The sequence below is a fragment of the Carassius carassius genome, chromosome 33 (assembly GCF_963082965.1).
Source record: "Carassius carassius chromosome 33, fCarCar2.1, whole genome shotgun sequence".
Classification (NCBI taxonomy): domain Eukaryota; kingdom Metazoa; phylum Chordata; class Actinopteri; order Cypriniformes; family Cyprinidae; genus Carassius; species Carassius carassius.
The window spans coordinates 26,728,743-26,743,553 of record NC_081787.1 but is presented as its reverse complement, the minus strand read 5'-3'; the positions used below and the strand labels follow the sequence as shown (position 1 = coordinate 26,743,553).

The window sequence follows — 14,811 nt, the reverse complement described above, 5'->3', positions numbered from 1 at the left end:
TTGTCGGCGTGGAAAACTCAAGTGGAGTACTTGGCGGGCCTCCAAGGGTTAAACGCTATACAGAAGACCCAGTTCATTTTAAATTCCCTCGAAGGTGACGCCAGGAGAGAAGTACAAGCTGCGCCGGAAGCAACCCGAGCCACAGCCCAGGCTATCCTTGACTTTCTAACGGGGCAGTACGGTGATGCAACTCCTGCAGCTGTCCTCCGGACACAATTCTTTAATTGCAAGCAGGGACCTCGGCAGACCATACGTGCCTTTGCTTTGCAACTGCGAGAACAATTGTTTCCGCTGAAGAAGAGGCAGGACCATGGGCTTGGAGAAGGAGAGGCCCTCCTAAAGGACCAGTTTCTTTTGGGGTTGCGAGATGGCCCAATACGTTAGAGCCTCCGAATACAACTTCGCCGCAATCCTACTCTGACGTTTGACGAGCTAAGCCAGGAAGCTCTGGCCCTCGAACAGGATCATGCAGATACCTCAGATCCTTCCCACTGTATGGTCACCAATGCTGCCAGTAGTCCCCTGCCTCCTGCTCCGCCCGACTGGAAACAGGCCTTGCGAGAAGAGTTGAGAAGAGATGTCCGTGACCAGATGACAGAGCTGTCTAAAACTTTCCTAGAAGAAATATGCCAAGAACATTACCGGCCATTGCCACTGGCACAAGAGCGAGCATACTCTGAAGGTAGTCGATTCCCAGAGCGACGTCCACCCTGGTCATCCGGGCTCCGTTTCCAATGGGACGAACAAGGAAGTCCCATTTGCAATGGCTGTGGCGAACCAGGCCATTACGTCCGGCAATGTAGTGCACGCCGGGGATCGCAGTGGGGTTTTTAGAGTCTCCGGCCACTGTGGGTCAAGTGGTTCTTACGTTCTAAGATGTAAGAAGAGGCTAACACTGTTGTACTCCACAGATATATTGAGTGTATTACCTGACAGCCATTGTGAAGAGGGACACATAGGTGAATGCTTTACCCGACTGCTTTGCAGTAAATTCCTCCAGCCGTAAGTTCTCTGTCTGTCATTTCTGAAGAAGAGGATTACATACCTGTGTATTCACCTGTCTGCTTTGCAGCGAAGTTCTCCCGTCGTCAGCTCTGTGTCTGCCAGCCCTTCAAGAGGATTTTGTACCTGAATACTCATCTGACTGCTTTGCAGTAAAACCTTCCAGCCGTAAGTTCTCTGTCTGTCATTTCTGAAGAAGAGGATAACATACCTGTGTATTCACCTGTCTGCTTTGCAGCGAAGTTCTCCCGTCGTAAGCTCTGTGTCTGCCAGCCCTTCAAGAGGATTATGTGCCTGTATACTCACCTGACTGCTTTGCAGTGAAGCCCTCCAGCCGTAAGTTCTCTGTCTGTCATCTGTAGAAGAACAGGATTACGTGCCTGTATACTCACCTGACTGCTTTGCAGTGAAGCCCTCCAGCCGTAAGTGCTCTGTCTGTCATTTCTGAAGAAGAGGATTACATACCTGTGTATTCACCTGTCTGCTTTGCAGCGAAGTTCTCCCGTCGTAAGCTCTGTGTCTGCCAGCCTTTCAAGAGGATTACGTGCCTGAATACTCACCTGACTGCTTTGCAGTGAAGCTCCTCAGCCGTAAGTTCTCTGTCTGTTACTGGTAGAAGAAGAGGATTACGTGTCTGTATACTCACCTGACTGCTTGCAGTGGGGCTCCTCAGCCGTCAGTTCTCTGCCTGTCATCTGTAGAAGAGGAGGATTAAGTACCCGAAACACGCACCTTAACTGTTCCAACACAGTCCCTCCGGTCGTAAATCCCGACCCGTCCTCCCTCTGGGAAGAAGAAGGGAGTACGTCACCCGAAAAGCGCACCTGAACAGTCCTATAGCAGCCTCCTCCTAGTCGTGAGCTCCGACTCGTCCCTTCCATTGGAAGACAGCGAAGCCACTCACCAGAGCACCCCCCTACATTGCACTCTGTGGGCCTCTCGCCGGGTCCGCTGGATGGAACGACCCTGCCCAGAAGACTCCCCATTTTAGATCCCCTTATCCATTTTTATATTTAATAAAATACTGTGTTACTTGAAAGCAACCCGAGCCACAGCCCAGGCTATCCTTGACTTTCTAACGGGGCAGTACGGTGATGCAACTCCTGCAGCTGTCCTCCGGATGCAATTCTTTAATTGCAAGCAGGGACCTCGGCAGACCATACGTGCCTTTGCTTTGCAACTGCGAGAACAATTGTTTCGGCTGAAGAAATGGCAGGACCATGGGCTTGGAGAAGGAGAGGCCCTCCTAAAGGACCAGTTTCTTTTGGGGTTGCGAGATGGCCCAATACGTCAGAGCCTCCGAATACTACTTCGCCGCAATTCTACTCTGACGTTTGACGAGCTAAGCCAGGAAGCTCTGGCCCTCGAACAGGATCATGCAGATACCTCAGATCCTTCCCACTGTATGGTCACCAATGCTGCCAGTAGTCCCCTGCCACCTGCTCCGCCCGACTGGAAACAGGCCTTGCGAGAAGAGTTGAGAAGAGATGTCCGTGACCAGATGACAGAGCTGTCTAAAACTTTCCTAGAAGAAATACGCCGAGAACATTACCAGCCATTGCCACCGGCACGAGAGCGAGCATACTCTGAAGGTAGTCGATTCCCAGAGCGACGTCCACCCTGGTCATCCGGGCTCCGTTTCCAATGGGACGAACAAGGAAGTCCCATTTGCAATGGCTGTGGCGAACCAGGCCATTACGTCCGGCAATGTAGCGCACGCCGGGGATCGCAGTGGGGTTTTTAGAGTCTCCGGCCACTGTGGGTCAAGTGGTCAGGAACCCCCCTAATCAACCCCTCTCCATTGGCGGCCAGAAACTGTCTAGTCGGGCGCTAACCCCTTGTGGTGGTTCAAGTCAATAGGACCGACGTCCAATGCCTCCTGGATACCGGTTCCCAGGTCACGCTGTTCTCCGAAAGCTTGTCTCGGGAGTTATTTGGGGTCCAGGGGCATTCGGCCGCAGATGCCCCTTGGTTAACCCTGCGTGGGGCAAACGGTTTGGACATTCCGTATGTGGGCTTTCTGGTCACAGACCTGGAGGTTCATGGGACCCTTGTGCCTCAAAAGGGAGTTGTGATTGTACGGGATGCATGTCTGGGAGCTCACCGTGCCCTACTGGGGATGAGCGTCATCACGGACTGCTGGGAGGAGTTGTTTAAAGCGAGACCCACACCTTCGGCTCCGAGGGAGGAAAAACGGGAATGGGATCGGATCGTGGCCAATTGTCGCCGGGACCACATGGCTGATGCCCAACGTAATCGAGAGAGTGTGGGGCGATTATGATGTTTCATTACGCACTGTCAGTCCCGGCCCAGAGCGAGGCCATTATCTGGGCCCGCCTTCCTGCCCAGCTTCACGGGTCCCAGGAATGGATCCTGGTGGAGCCTCACTCAGACTGTCAGGCTGTGGAAGTGGCCCGGGGATTGGCGTCTGTCCGCCAGGGTCGGGATGCCGTAAGACTGAAAAACACGAATCCCTATGCAGTGGATCTGCATCGACACCAACGTCTGGCTCGGGTCACCATAGTAAGCCCCCAACAAGTTCGCGAGGAAGGATAGTTTCGGTTCTGCCAGGTGGGTCCAACGGTAGTGGAGGTGGCCTTGGCACAGACCGAATCCCTTGCAAGCAGAAAGGAGGAAGCGCTGCCGGCTCACCTTGTGGGAGAGTCCTTACTAGGTGACGGGTTGGAAGAAAGGCAGGCGAAGCAACTCCGGGACCTCCTGGTGAGATGGAAGCATCTCTTCTCCGCACATGATGAGGATTATGGGCGGACAGACATCGTAAAGCAACAGATCCCTACTGGGAATGCGCCTCCGAGCCGGGAACGCTACCATCCCGTACCCCCGACTCTGTATGCTGAGGTTCGTGCCCTCCTACGAGGGATGCTGGAGAAGGGTGTTATCCGAGAGAGCAGCAGCCCGTGGGCAGCACCGATCGTCCTCGTTCGGAAGAAGACCGGAGCATGGCGATTCTGCGTTGATTATCGGAAGTTGAACCATGTTACCAAACAAGACGCTTTCCCCCTGCCGCGGGTCGAGGACTCCCTGACCAGCCTCACTTGGGCCGCCTGGTATTCTACTTTAGACTTGGCTAGTGGTTACTGGCAAGTTCAAGTGGAGGAAGGAGACCGGGAAAAGACTGCCTTCACCACCCCCTTTGGCCTCTTTGAGTGGGAGCGTATGCCGTTTGGTTTGTGTAACGCTCCTGCTACCTTCCAACGGCTCATGCAGCGCTGCTTGGGGGGCCAGCTTATGAACACCACGCTCGTCTATTTAGACGATGTCATTGTGTACTCTCCTGACTGAGTCTCACCTCCGACACTTGGAGCAAGTATTCCAGTCCTTGGAACGGTACGGATTAAAGCTACAGCCCGAGAAGTGCCAGTTGCTCAGAAAGGAGGTAAAGTTCCTGGGCCATCGAGTCAGTGTGGCTGGGATTGCGGTGGACCCCAAAAAGGTGTCAGCCGTCCAGGAGTGGACCGCGCCGAGGACGGTGCGTCAGGTGAGATCCTTCCTGGGATTTGTGGGATACTACCGGCGGTTCATCAAGGACTTTGCCAAGATCGCTAAACCCCTGATCCAGCTGCTTGGAGGCTCGGGGCAGACCCGGGGTCGTGGGTCCCCTACCATCTCGTGGGACCCCGCCTGTGAGTTGGCCTTTCAGAAGCTAAAACAAGAGCTGCTCCAAGCCCCGATCTTGGCCTATGCGGACTTCTCCCAGCCCTTTACGCTCTATACGGATGCCAGTAATCTGGGATTGGGGGCCGTACTAGCCCAGAGGCAGCAGGGGGAAGAGAGGGTCATTGCCTATGCAAGCAGGAGTCTGCACCCAGCCGAGCTTAACGACGCTAACTATAGCTCCTTCAAGCTTGAGCTCCTCGCTATGAAGTGGGCAGTTAGCGAGAAGTTCAAGGATTATCTGTGGGGAGTGAAGGTAGTCGTGGTTACGGACAACAACCCGCTGGTCCATCTCCAAATTGCAAAACTGGGAGCCGTCGAGCAGCGATGGGTGGCACAGCTGGCCAACTATGACTATCACCTTCAGTACCGGCCAGGGAAGGAGCATACCAATGCCGACGTACTGTCTCGGCTCCCTGAGGGTAAGCCCTTGAGATCTACTTCGCCTCGGAATGTAGCACCGGAGGAAGGACTTATGGTGGGGATCGTAGAGGCCCCTGGGCTCCAAAGGGAAGTAGTTCCCTTGAGTTGGGGTTGACTTGGCCAGAAGGGGGAGCACGACACGGGCAACCCCAAGGGGTGAAGCAGCTCCTGGGACAACGGGAGAGGCTCTTCCTCAAGGAGGGAGTCGTCTGTCGAATGTTACAGGACCCAGCACTGGGGGAGGTGGTATGTCAAATAGTGGTGCCTGAAGATCAATCCCAAGCTTTGCTCCAAGCTTATCACAACCACCTGGGACATCAAGGGCCGGAGAGGACGACCTCATTGGTGCGGAGACACTTTTACTGGCCAGGGATGGAGAAGGCAGTAAGGATGTTCATTTCAAAGTGCCCATGCTGCATTCTCTTCAAGACCCGGAGAGCGGTACGAGCCCCACTGGCCCCCATTCAAGCTAAAGCCCCACTACATATAGTGGGGATGGACTACTTGACGTTAGGCTGGCCCACTGACCTAAACATCCAAAACATCCTCGTAGTAACAGATCTCTTTACGAAGTACGCATGGGCCATTCCAACAAGAGACCAGACAGCAACCGCCACTGCCAGTGCCCTTTGGAAGAATGTGTTCCAGCCCTTTGGATGTCCAGATGTCCTTCACTCGGATCAGGGTCCAAACTTTGAGTCCCAGGTCATCAGAGAGCTGTGTCAGCTATACGGGTGCAAGAAGACTCACACCACGCCGTACCACCCCCAAGGGAACGGAGGGTGCGAACGATTCAATCAGACCCTGTTGGGTCTGTTAGGGACGATGGAGGTGGAACAACAGGGTAATTGGATGGCAAGTCTCCCGGCCGTAGTCCAGGCCTATAATAACAGCGTGCATAGCACTACTGGATATGCTCCGACGTACCTGATGTTCAGACGGCACGTATGGTTACCCACGGACTTACTGTTAGGATCCAGCCCCGCAGAGGAGGGGACCAGCCTAATGGAATGGGTGAGCAACCACCACCAGCGCCTTCACCTTGCTTATGAGCAGGCTTCCTCCCGAATCGAACAAGCTGCGTGGAAGAACAAAAGATTATACGATCGGACAGCCTGTGAGGCTCCCCTGCTGCCGGGAGAAAGGGTCCTGGTCAAAGACAGTCGGCACCAGGGAAAGGAAAAGTTAAGTGACCGTTGGGAGCCTCGACCTTACGTGGTCCAACGACAACCCTGACCTGACCAGCCCGTGTACGTCCTTCGCCCTGAAGGGGGAACCGGCCCAAAACACGTATTGCATCGAAACCTGATCTGCCCTTGCCCCAACTACCCAAGGCCTGTAGACACCATCATACCCACCGAAAAAAGAGCCCACTGAACCCCGATGATAGGTTGGGCAGTGGTCACAAGGGGACCGGCCCCCAAGACGATCCCAGCGGGATAACCGAGGCCAGCCTCTGGCACGGTACGGAGACTGGGTAGAGTCACCACGTTCTAGGGACTAGAACGGTTTGGTGGAGGGGTATGTCACGAGGTGACAAAATTCCAACTGTCAAGGCAGAACTAATGTTCGCCGCGATTGCCTCCCATCGGACCAATAACAACGGAACACCGGGCTAGTTCCGGGTTAGCGAAAAATCCCCGCGAATGGGGTGATCAGCCGAAATTGCCGGCAGCTGTGCACGTTGGGACATGTTGCCATTAGGGTAGGATAAAAGGAGAGAGTATGGACCAAAAAGCGGGCCGTTTTTAGGGACTGTGTATCTCTGAGGAAGCGTGAGCGGTGGAGAAGAGGAAGTGGGGCTGGCAAATGGGCACGGCATTGTGAGTTTGGGAGAAAGAGCACGCCGACTCAACCGAAAGGAGGAAATCACTGGACAGTAAGATCGTTTGTGAGAGACTGTGAGTAGTCCAATCGATCTCCATCTTCTCTCTCTTGTCTATGGGACTTCCTGATGTGAATGCCAGGTCAGAAAATGGGCGACGGCCATCTATATATGTATTTCCCACTGAGTGTTGAATTGCAGTGATGAAGTGATGTGATGCACTGTTTTGATGTGTGAAGTGTGAACTTAAACCCGCCGGATGTCCATTACTTACCTGAGTTTTCTATCACGTTCTAAGACATAAGAAGAGGCTAACACTGTTGTACTCCACAGATATATTGAGTGTATTACCTGACAGCCATTGTGAAGAGGGACACATAGGTGAATGCTTTACCCGACTGCTTTGCAGTAAATTCCTCCAGCTGTAAGTTCTTTGTCTGTCATTTCTGAAGAAGAGGATTACACTCCTGAACTAAATCTTAAGACCATGGGATGCATCGCAAGTTTTACATATTTTGCACTAGTGGATCATAACCGGGTTGTAAGTGCTGCTTCAAAATGCCAAAAGAAAAAACAGGATCAAGAGACAAAAAATATAGAGTAGGCAATTTATTGAAAACTGCATTTAAAGTCAAACAGGCTGTTCATCAGCTGATCAAAAGTTTAAGACCATAGCCCAAAAATAAACTTACAACAGAACTAAAAGTGTCAAAAAAGGACTCAGTAGTGAGTAGCCCCACCGTTCTTGTTGATCACTTCAAACACTCGTTTTGGCATGCTTGATGCGACTGTTTCCAGGAGGCTGGTCAGAACGTTGCTCCATGTGGTGAAGATGGCTTCACGAAGGGCATCCACGGTCTGGAACTGACGTCCGTTTTTGTAAACTTCCCTTGCCATCCATCCCCAAATGTTCTCAATGGGATTTAGATCAGGGGAACACGCAGGATGGTCCAATAGAGCAACGTTATTCTCCTGGAAGAAGTCCTTTGTCAGGTGTGCGTTGTGAATTGCAGCGTTGTCCAGTTGAAAGACCCAGTCATTACCACACAGACGGGGCCCCTCGGTCAAGAGGGATGCCCGCTGCAACAGATCCACATAGCCAGTTGCCGTTTGACGCCCCTGCACAACCTGAAGCTCCATTTTCCCATTGAAGGAAAAAGCACCCCAGATCATGATGGAGCCTCCTCCACTGTGCCGCGTAGAAAACATCTCAGGTGGGATCTCCTTGTCATGCCAGTAACGTTGGAAGCCATCAGGACCATCCAGATTAAATTTTTTCTCGTCAGAGAATGAAACTTTCTTCCACCTTTCAATGTCCCATGTTTGGTGCTCCCTGGCAAATTCCAAACGTGCAAGTTTGTGTCGTGGGAGGAGACGTGGCCTTTGAAGACGTTTTTTGTTCTTGAAGCCCTTCTCTAGCAGATGACGTCTTATGGTTATTGGGCTGCAGTCAGCATCAATAAGGGCCTTAATTTGGGTCGAGGATCGACCTGTGTCTTCACGGACAACCCGTCGGATCCTGCGGCTCAGTGCAGGTGAAATCTTTTTGGGTCTACCACTTGACTTTTTTGTCCCATAACTCTCAGGATTTTTAAAGAAATGTAAAATGACTGTCTTACTGCGTCCAACCTCAGCAGCGATGGCACGTTGTGTTAGACCTTGCTTGTGCAGCTCAACAATCCTGCCACATTCAAAGAGAGAAAGCCTTTTTGCCTTTGCCATCAGGAGATATTGACAGAATGACTGCTTGAAAAACAATGACATGAAAGCCATATTTTTGTGCAGATTCAACCTTTTTATGGCTATGGTCTTAAACTTTTGATCAGCTGATGAACAGCCTGTTTGACTTTAAATGCAGTTTTCAATGAAATTGCCTACTCTCTATTTTTTGTCTCTTGCTCTTGTTTCTTCTTTTGGCATTTTGAAGCAGCACTTACAACTCGGTTATGATCCACTAGTGCGAAATGTGTAAAATTTGCAAGCATCCCCTGGTCTTAAGATTTTGTTCAGGAGTGTACATACCTGTGTATTCACCTGTCTGCTTTGCAGCGAAATTCTCCCGTCGTCAGCTTTGTGTCTGCCAGCCCTTCAAGAGGATTTCGTACCTGAATACTCACCTGACTGCTTTGCAGTGAAACCTTCCAGCCGTAAGTTCTCTGTCTGTCATTTCTGAAGAAGAGGATAACATACCTGTGTATTCACTTGTCTGCTTTGTAGCGAAGTTCTCCCGTCGTAAGCTCTGTGTCTGCCAGCCCTTCAAGAGGATTACGTGCCTGTATACTCACCTGACTGCTTTGCAGTGAAGCCCTCCAGCCGTAAGTTCTCTGTCTGTCATCTGTAGAAGAAGAGGATTACGTGCCTGTATACTCACCTGACTGCTTTGCAGTGAAGCCCTCCAGCCGTCAGTTCTCTGCCTGTCATCTGTAGAAGAGGAGGATTACGTACCCGAAGCACGCACCTTAACTGTTCCACCACAGTCCCTCCGGTCGTAAATCCCGACCCGTCCTCCCTTTGGGAAGAAGAAGGGAGTACGTCACCCTGAAAAGCGCACCTGAACGGTCCTATAGCAGACTCCTCCCAGTCGTGAGCTCCGACTCGTCCCTTCCATTGGAAGACAGCGAAGCCACTCACCAGAGCACCCCCCTACATTGCACTCTGTGGGCCTCTCGCCGGGTCCGCTGGACGGAACGACCCTGCCCAGAAGACTCCCCATTTTAGATCCCCTTATCCATTTTTATACTCAATAAAATACTGTGTTACTTGAAGCCTTGTTGTCTGTCATCCTTGCCTGGCTTCTGTCCGACTCCCCAAGGGTGGTACGGGTCTTAGGGGTGTGTGCAGCTTGATTGGCCCGCCCCCACCTGTGACATATATATATATATATATATATATAGTACCATGGCAATTTAGTTTTTTGGACCTGCACAACTGTAGAACCATGTTTGTTGATGCTCCCAGTATAATGTAAATATCATGAAATATAATAAACACATCAGTACCAAGATATGTAACATTATTTTGTTGCGTTATGTTGGGGTCTAGGCTACATAAGATGAACGTCTTTTGACGTTTGCCCTTGTGAGCGATGCATTGACGGTGACTCAAATTAAAAAGTTAAATTAAAAAAAAAAAAAAAAGACCCGCACGACCAGCTGTTCAAGTGTGAATGATCTGTAAGCTGAAAGAACGACGTCGCATTTGAAACACAGGGCGCGTCTCTGATATGTATATATGCCCCGTTGCCTTGAGTCTCCCTGTTTTTATCAGAGTTTTGCGCCACCAGCGTTGCGTTTTAAGACGCTTGTCAAGTTAAAAATAGTTTAGCTATTAACATGTTTTTTAAACTCCCCGCGTTAACTGATACAGTTTGTCGCAAGCTTTATTTAAACGCAAGGGTTTACGAATCGATGTGCACTCTCATACAGTGCAGCCAGTTTTGTTTAGTATAATGACAGCGTTGTTGATGGTCGCAGCGCATCCATTGTAGATGGGTTGTAGGATGATCAGGAGTGAGGAGGGTTTGGCTGCCCAATGCGCCAATAGACGCCAATGGCTTGAAAAGCTGCTTCTATATGCATGATACTTTGCGACTCTCAGGCGCAAAGAGATTTTTACACAGCTGCGATTACGAATATATCCCGTATAGCCTTTCTGATAAAAAAAAATGGACAGGCCAGGAGTAGAAACATTCGCGATCCACTTGTCATCAAGGAAGAGCAATTATTGGAAATAATGGGGAATACAACACCCAGGGGCACTGCCAGGAATTTTGGGCCCTATGACAAAAAAATCTAAATGGGCTCCTGTTCACGTTCACTTAATCCATAACTGTATTTACATGAGCTACTCTACACGATAAACATTTGGACTGTTGTGTGTGTATTTGAGCGCGCTGTATAGAGGAAGTGGAGCGTGAGCGTGCGTGCGCGCGAGCACTTCTATCAGCGTGATTCCGCCTATCCCGCCTTCACTAACTTTAAATTAATCGACAACACATTTTGACTCCCGGGAAAAACGGGACATCTGGTCACCTTATCCCTATCCCTTCGGATGCTTCGGATCACATTTTGAAAGACAATAGCCTATAGGATGCATTTTGAATGTCCAATAGTCCTCATATATCATTATAGTCCAGTCTCGTCTAGTTAACGAAAACGCTGCATAGATTTCTTCATAATTTCGTCATCAGATATTATTTTTAGCTCATCGACGTCTCGTCTTAGTCACATAAAAAATGTTCGTTAACGAATATTTTTCGTCATTGTCTTCATTAACGAAATTAAAACTACTAGCGCGCCATGCATTGATTGACCGTCTGCAACTTACTAAACACCATCACTGATGAGTGCGCTAAGGCAGGACCAAACCATTTCATGCAGATACAGGAGGGTGGTCGGTCAATATGGATGTTTTATTTTTTGGTCAATGGTGATATTTAACTTTTATTGCCAAAATAAGTCAAATCAAAGATATCATTCATTTTATTATTATTTGAAATATACTCAATGATGATGGTTTATATAGTGTATAATATAATAAATATATTTTAAATTAGTTTTTACGGATTTGTTGGGCCCCCTGTCAGTCAGGGGCCCTTGGAATTATCCTAACTTTTCCCCCCTATACGGCGCCCATGACAACACCCAAACCACTGATAGGTAGGGGATGGCTTGGTTGACCGTTTGTTGATTTGTATTGTGACAGAAATCAGAAGCGTTTTTGTATGGTTTAATGTGGATAGAGACGTTTAATATCTTGGTTTCTTGTGCAAATACAATGCATGTACTCTAGCTTCTGAACTGTACTGGGATGACAGTGTGCGATGCGTGGGAGTGAGAAGATGATGGGCGATGTTCAAGTTATTCAAAGACCCTGCAAATGTGTCATTGCTTAAAGCTGTCTAATTCATTACGCATAACATCATCCTTCATGTTTTAATATTCTTTTTTTGCGGATGTTGCATGTCGTTTCAAACTAAATTGTGAATATTTGGAATGTGGATTGTTTCTTAATGTAGGCTGCATGGACATGAATGTTTTTCACCTTCTTGTTCTGATATTTGTCTGTTATTTAAATGTTCAACAAAGATGATGATTATATTTTCTAGTAACAGATTGGTGACTTATTTTCCCTTTTTAAATAGACTTATTAAAAACACCACAAGACTTGATGCTGATGATAAACTGTGGTATGAGAAAAGCTCTGTTTCTCTCTGCTGAATTCTAATTTGTTCTACACTCCTCCACCTCCCAAATTTAATGTACACATAATGTGCCTCAAGAATACCTTATCGACACACAGTTTCCATTTAAATCATAAATTCCATTTAAATTCTTTCTTAAAGATCACTGTGAGTTCATATAATTGCTTTTAATGGGATCTAGATACCTAAAGTGAACTCTATAACTGTGGTATATGCTCAGTCATAAGTCTGAGGGAACATTGACAATTTGGAAGATATTTTTATCGTGGAAATAAACAGTTTCAGACCATTTTAAATAGTGATGCACCGAAATGAAAATTCTGCGCTGAAACCGAAAATTTAGGATGCACTTGGCCGAAAACCAAAACTGAAGCTGAAAATGGCTTCTTTTAAAAACGTATATATATATATATATATATATATATATATTGCTTGGATTTAATGGATCTGAATTGAAAAATCACAATATAATAATCAAACTTTTATTAACAGTTACATAACAAAACATAAAATATTTTTTACAATAAATATAGATAATAATTATTCTTCAAGTTTTATGTTCCATCAAATAAAATAGTTTTTTAAAAATTGGGCAAAAAAATCCACAATTTTGGAGATTTTTGCAGAACAAATGTTACATATTGCAACTTTGGTGTCCTCTCGTATAGGGCTGTTACTTTTGTGAAAAAAAAATCCTTTGATTTTTGAGACATAAGCAAAGTGTTCATTGAATCAAAAACCAAAAACCAAAAACGCTGACGAATGGCAGCCAACGTTCTCCTCACTTCTAGGTGACAGACCAGTTTGGAGGTGTGACCCCACTCCAGAACCTCTGGCCGAACCGACTCCGGAACAAACAGCCGACCCACCGGGCCCCCTTCCGGCACCTCTGCCTCCGACTGAGCCAGCCTGACACGCTCCTCAATGCCCCAGGTGACGGACCCCACCACACAACCAGGTGAAATAATGGTGTCTGGTGGAGTTGCGTCCTCCGGGGCTGTGAATTGACGGGAGAGTGCGTCAGGCTTAATGTTTTTGGAGCCTGGTCGGGAAGACAGGGTAAAATTAAAGCGACCAAAGAAGAGTGCCCAGCGAGCCTGCCTGGAATTCAGTCGTTGGCTGTTTGGATATATTCCAAGTTCCGGTGGTCAGTCAAGACCAGAAACGGCTCCACCGAACCCTCCAACCAGTGGTGCCACTCCCCCAAAGCCAGCCGAACAGCCAGCAACTCATGGTTGCCGATGTCGTAGTTCCGTTCTGTGGGGGACAATCGGTGTGAAAAATAAGCGCAAGGATGTAATTTATTGTCAAGAGGGAATCGTTGAGATAAAACCGCTCCGACACCTACCTCTGACGCATCAACCTCCACAATAAACTGCTGGGAAGGGTCCGGAGTTATTAAAATAGGTGCAGATGAAAACCGCCTTTTAAGTTCATCAAAGGCTGCCTGAGCAGCTAAGGACCAGCCAAACGGTTTCTGTGTGGAGGTTAATGCTGTCTGAGGAGCCGCCACCTGGCCGAAATTACGGATAAACCGCCTGTAGAAATTAGCAAATCCAATAAAACTTTGCAGAGATTTTCGGTTGTCAGGTGTGGGCCAGTCAGAGCCTTTACCTTTACCTTCGGCCTTTACCTTCGCAGGGTCCATGCAGATCCCCTCCACCAAGATGATGTGGCCCAAGAACGGAACTGACTGGTTGTGGAAGGAACACTTCTCCGGCTTAGCAAACAGTTGGTTCTCTAGGAACCGCTGCAGCACTCGTCTGACGTGCTGAATGTGTACCTCGAGTGAACGAGAAAAAATCAGGATGTCATCCAGATACACAAAGACAAATTTGTTGATCATGTCTCTCAGCACGTCATTGACGAGCGCCTGGAAGACGGCTGGGGCATTAGTCAAACCGAAGGGAAGGACCCTGTATTCAAAATGCCCCGTGGGCTTATTAAAAGCCGTCTTCCATTCATCCCCCTCCCTAATCCGAACCAGATGATAGGCATTGCGAAGGTCCAACTTCGTGAAGTACCTTTCCCCCTGCAGGATCTCGAAGGCTGATGACATCGAAGGTAGGGGATACCTATTCTTAATGGTGATGTCATTCAGCCCTCGATAATCAATGCAAGGACGCAAGGAACCATCCTTCTTCACGAAGAAGAACCCCGCCCCCACCGGAGAAGAGGAGGGACGAATAACACCGGCCGCCAGAGACTCAGAGACAGATACCGCTCCATGGCCGCCCTTTCAGGACCGGACAAGGAGAACAAATGCCCCCTAGGTGGAGAAGAGCCAGGGAGAAGATTGATGGCACAATCATAGGGATGGTGTGGAGGGAGAGATGCGGCCCGGGAATGACTGAAAACCGCCCGCAAATCATGGTAGACCTCAGGAACACTGGAGAGATCAATCAGCTCCTCCTGCAACACAGGAAAAGAAGAGACAGAAGACAAGGCAGACACAAGACAATGGGCATGACAATAGGGACTCCATAATAGGATGGTGCTTTCAGACCAATTAATGTGTGGATTGTGAGTGGTTAACCAGGAATAACCTAAGACCACCGGAGTGAGGGGTGAGTGAGTGACAAAGAATTCTATTTCCTCTCTATGATTACCAGACGTAATTAATTGTAATGGAACTCTGGCCTGAGAAATGGTGGTAGGTCATCTAAAGCATGAGCAGTAAGGA

The 14,811-nt window shown here is 48.7% G+C and overlaps 1 protein-coding gene across 2 annotated transcripts in view; it reads left to right on the top strand.

Moving 5' to 3' along the window:
* Positions 1 to 14,811, top strand: part of LOC132114015 (E3 ubiquitin-protein ligase NEURL1B-like) — a 76,142-nt gene that overhangs the window by 33,179 nt on the left and 28,152 nt on the right. The window contains exons 1-2 of one of the 2 annotated variants that reach the window (XM_059522125.1): positions 10,537 to 10,676; positions 11,572 to 11,583. The exons of the other annotated variant lie outside the window; for it this stretch is intronic. Of the exons in view, the coding sequence (XP_059378108.1) occupies positions 10,658 to 10,676; positions 11,572 to 11,583 (31 nt within the window). The 5' untranslated portion in view covers positions 10,537 to 10,657. Of the gene's footprint in view, positions 1 to 10,536; positions 10,677 to 11,571; positions 11,584 to 14,811 lie in introns of those variants that run through there. 2 annotated transcript variants of the gene reach the window in all.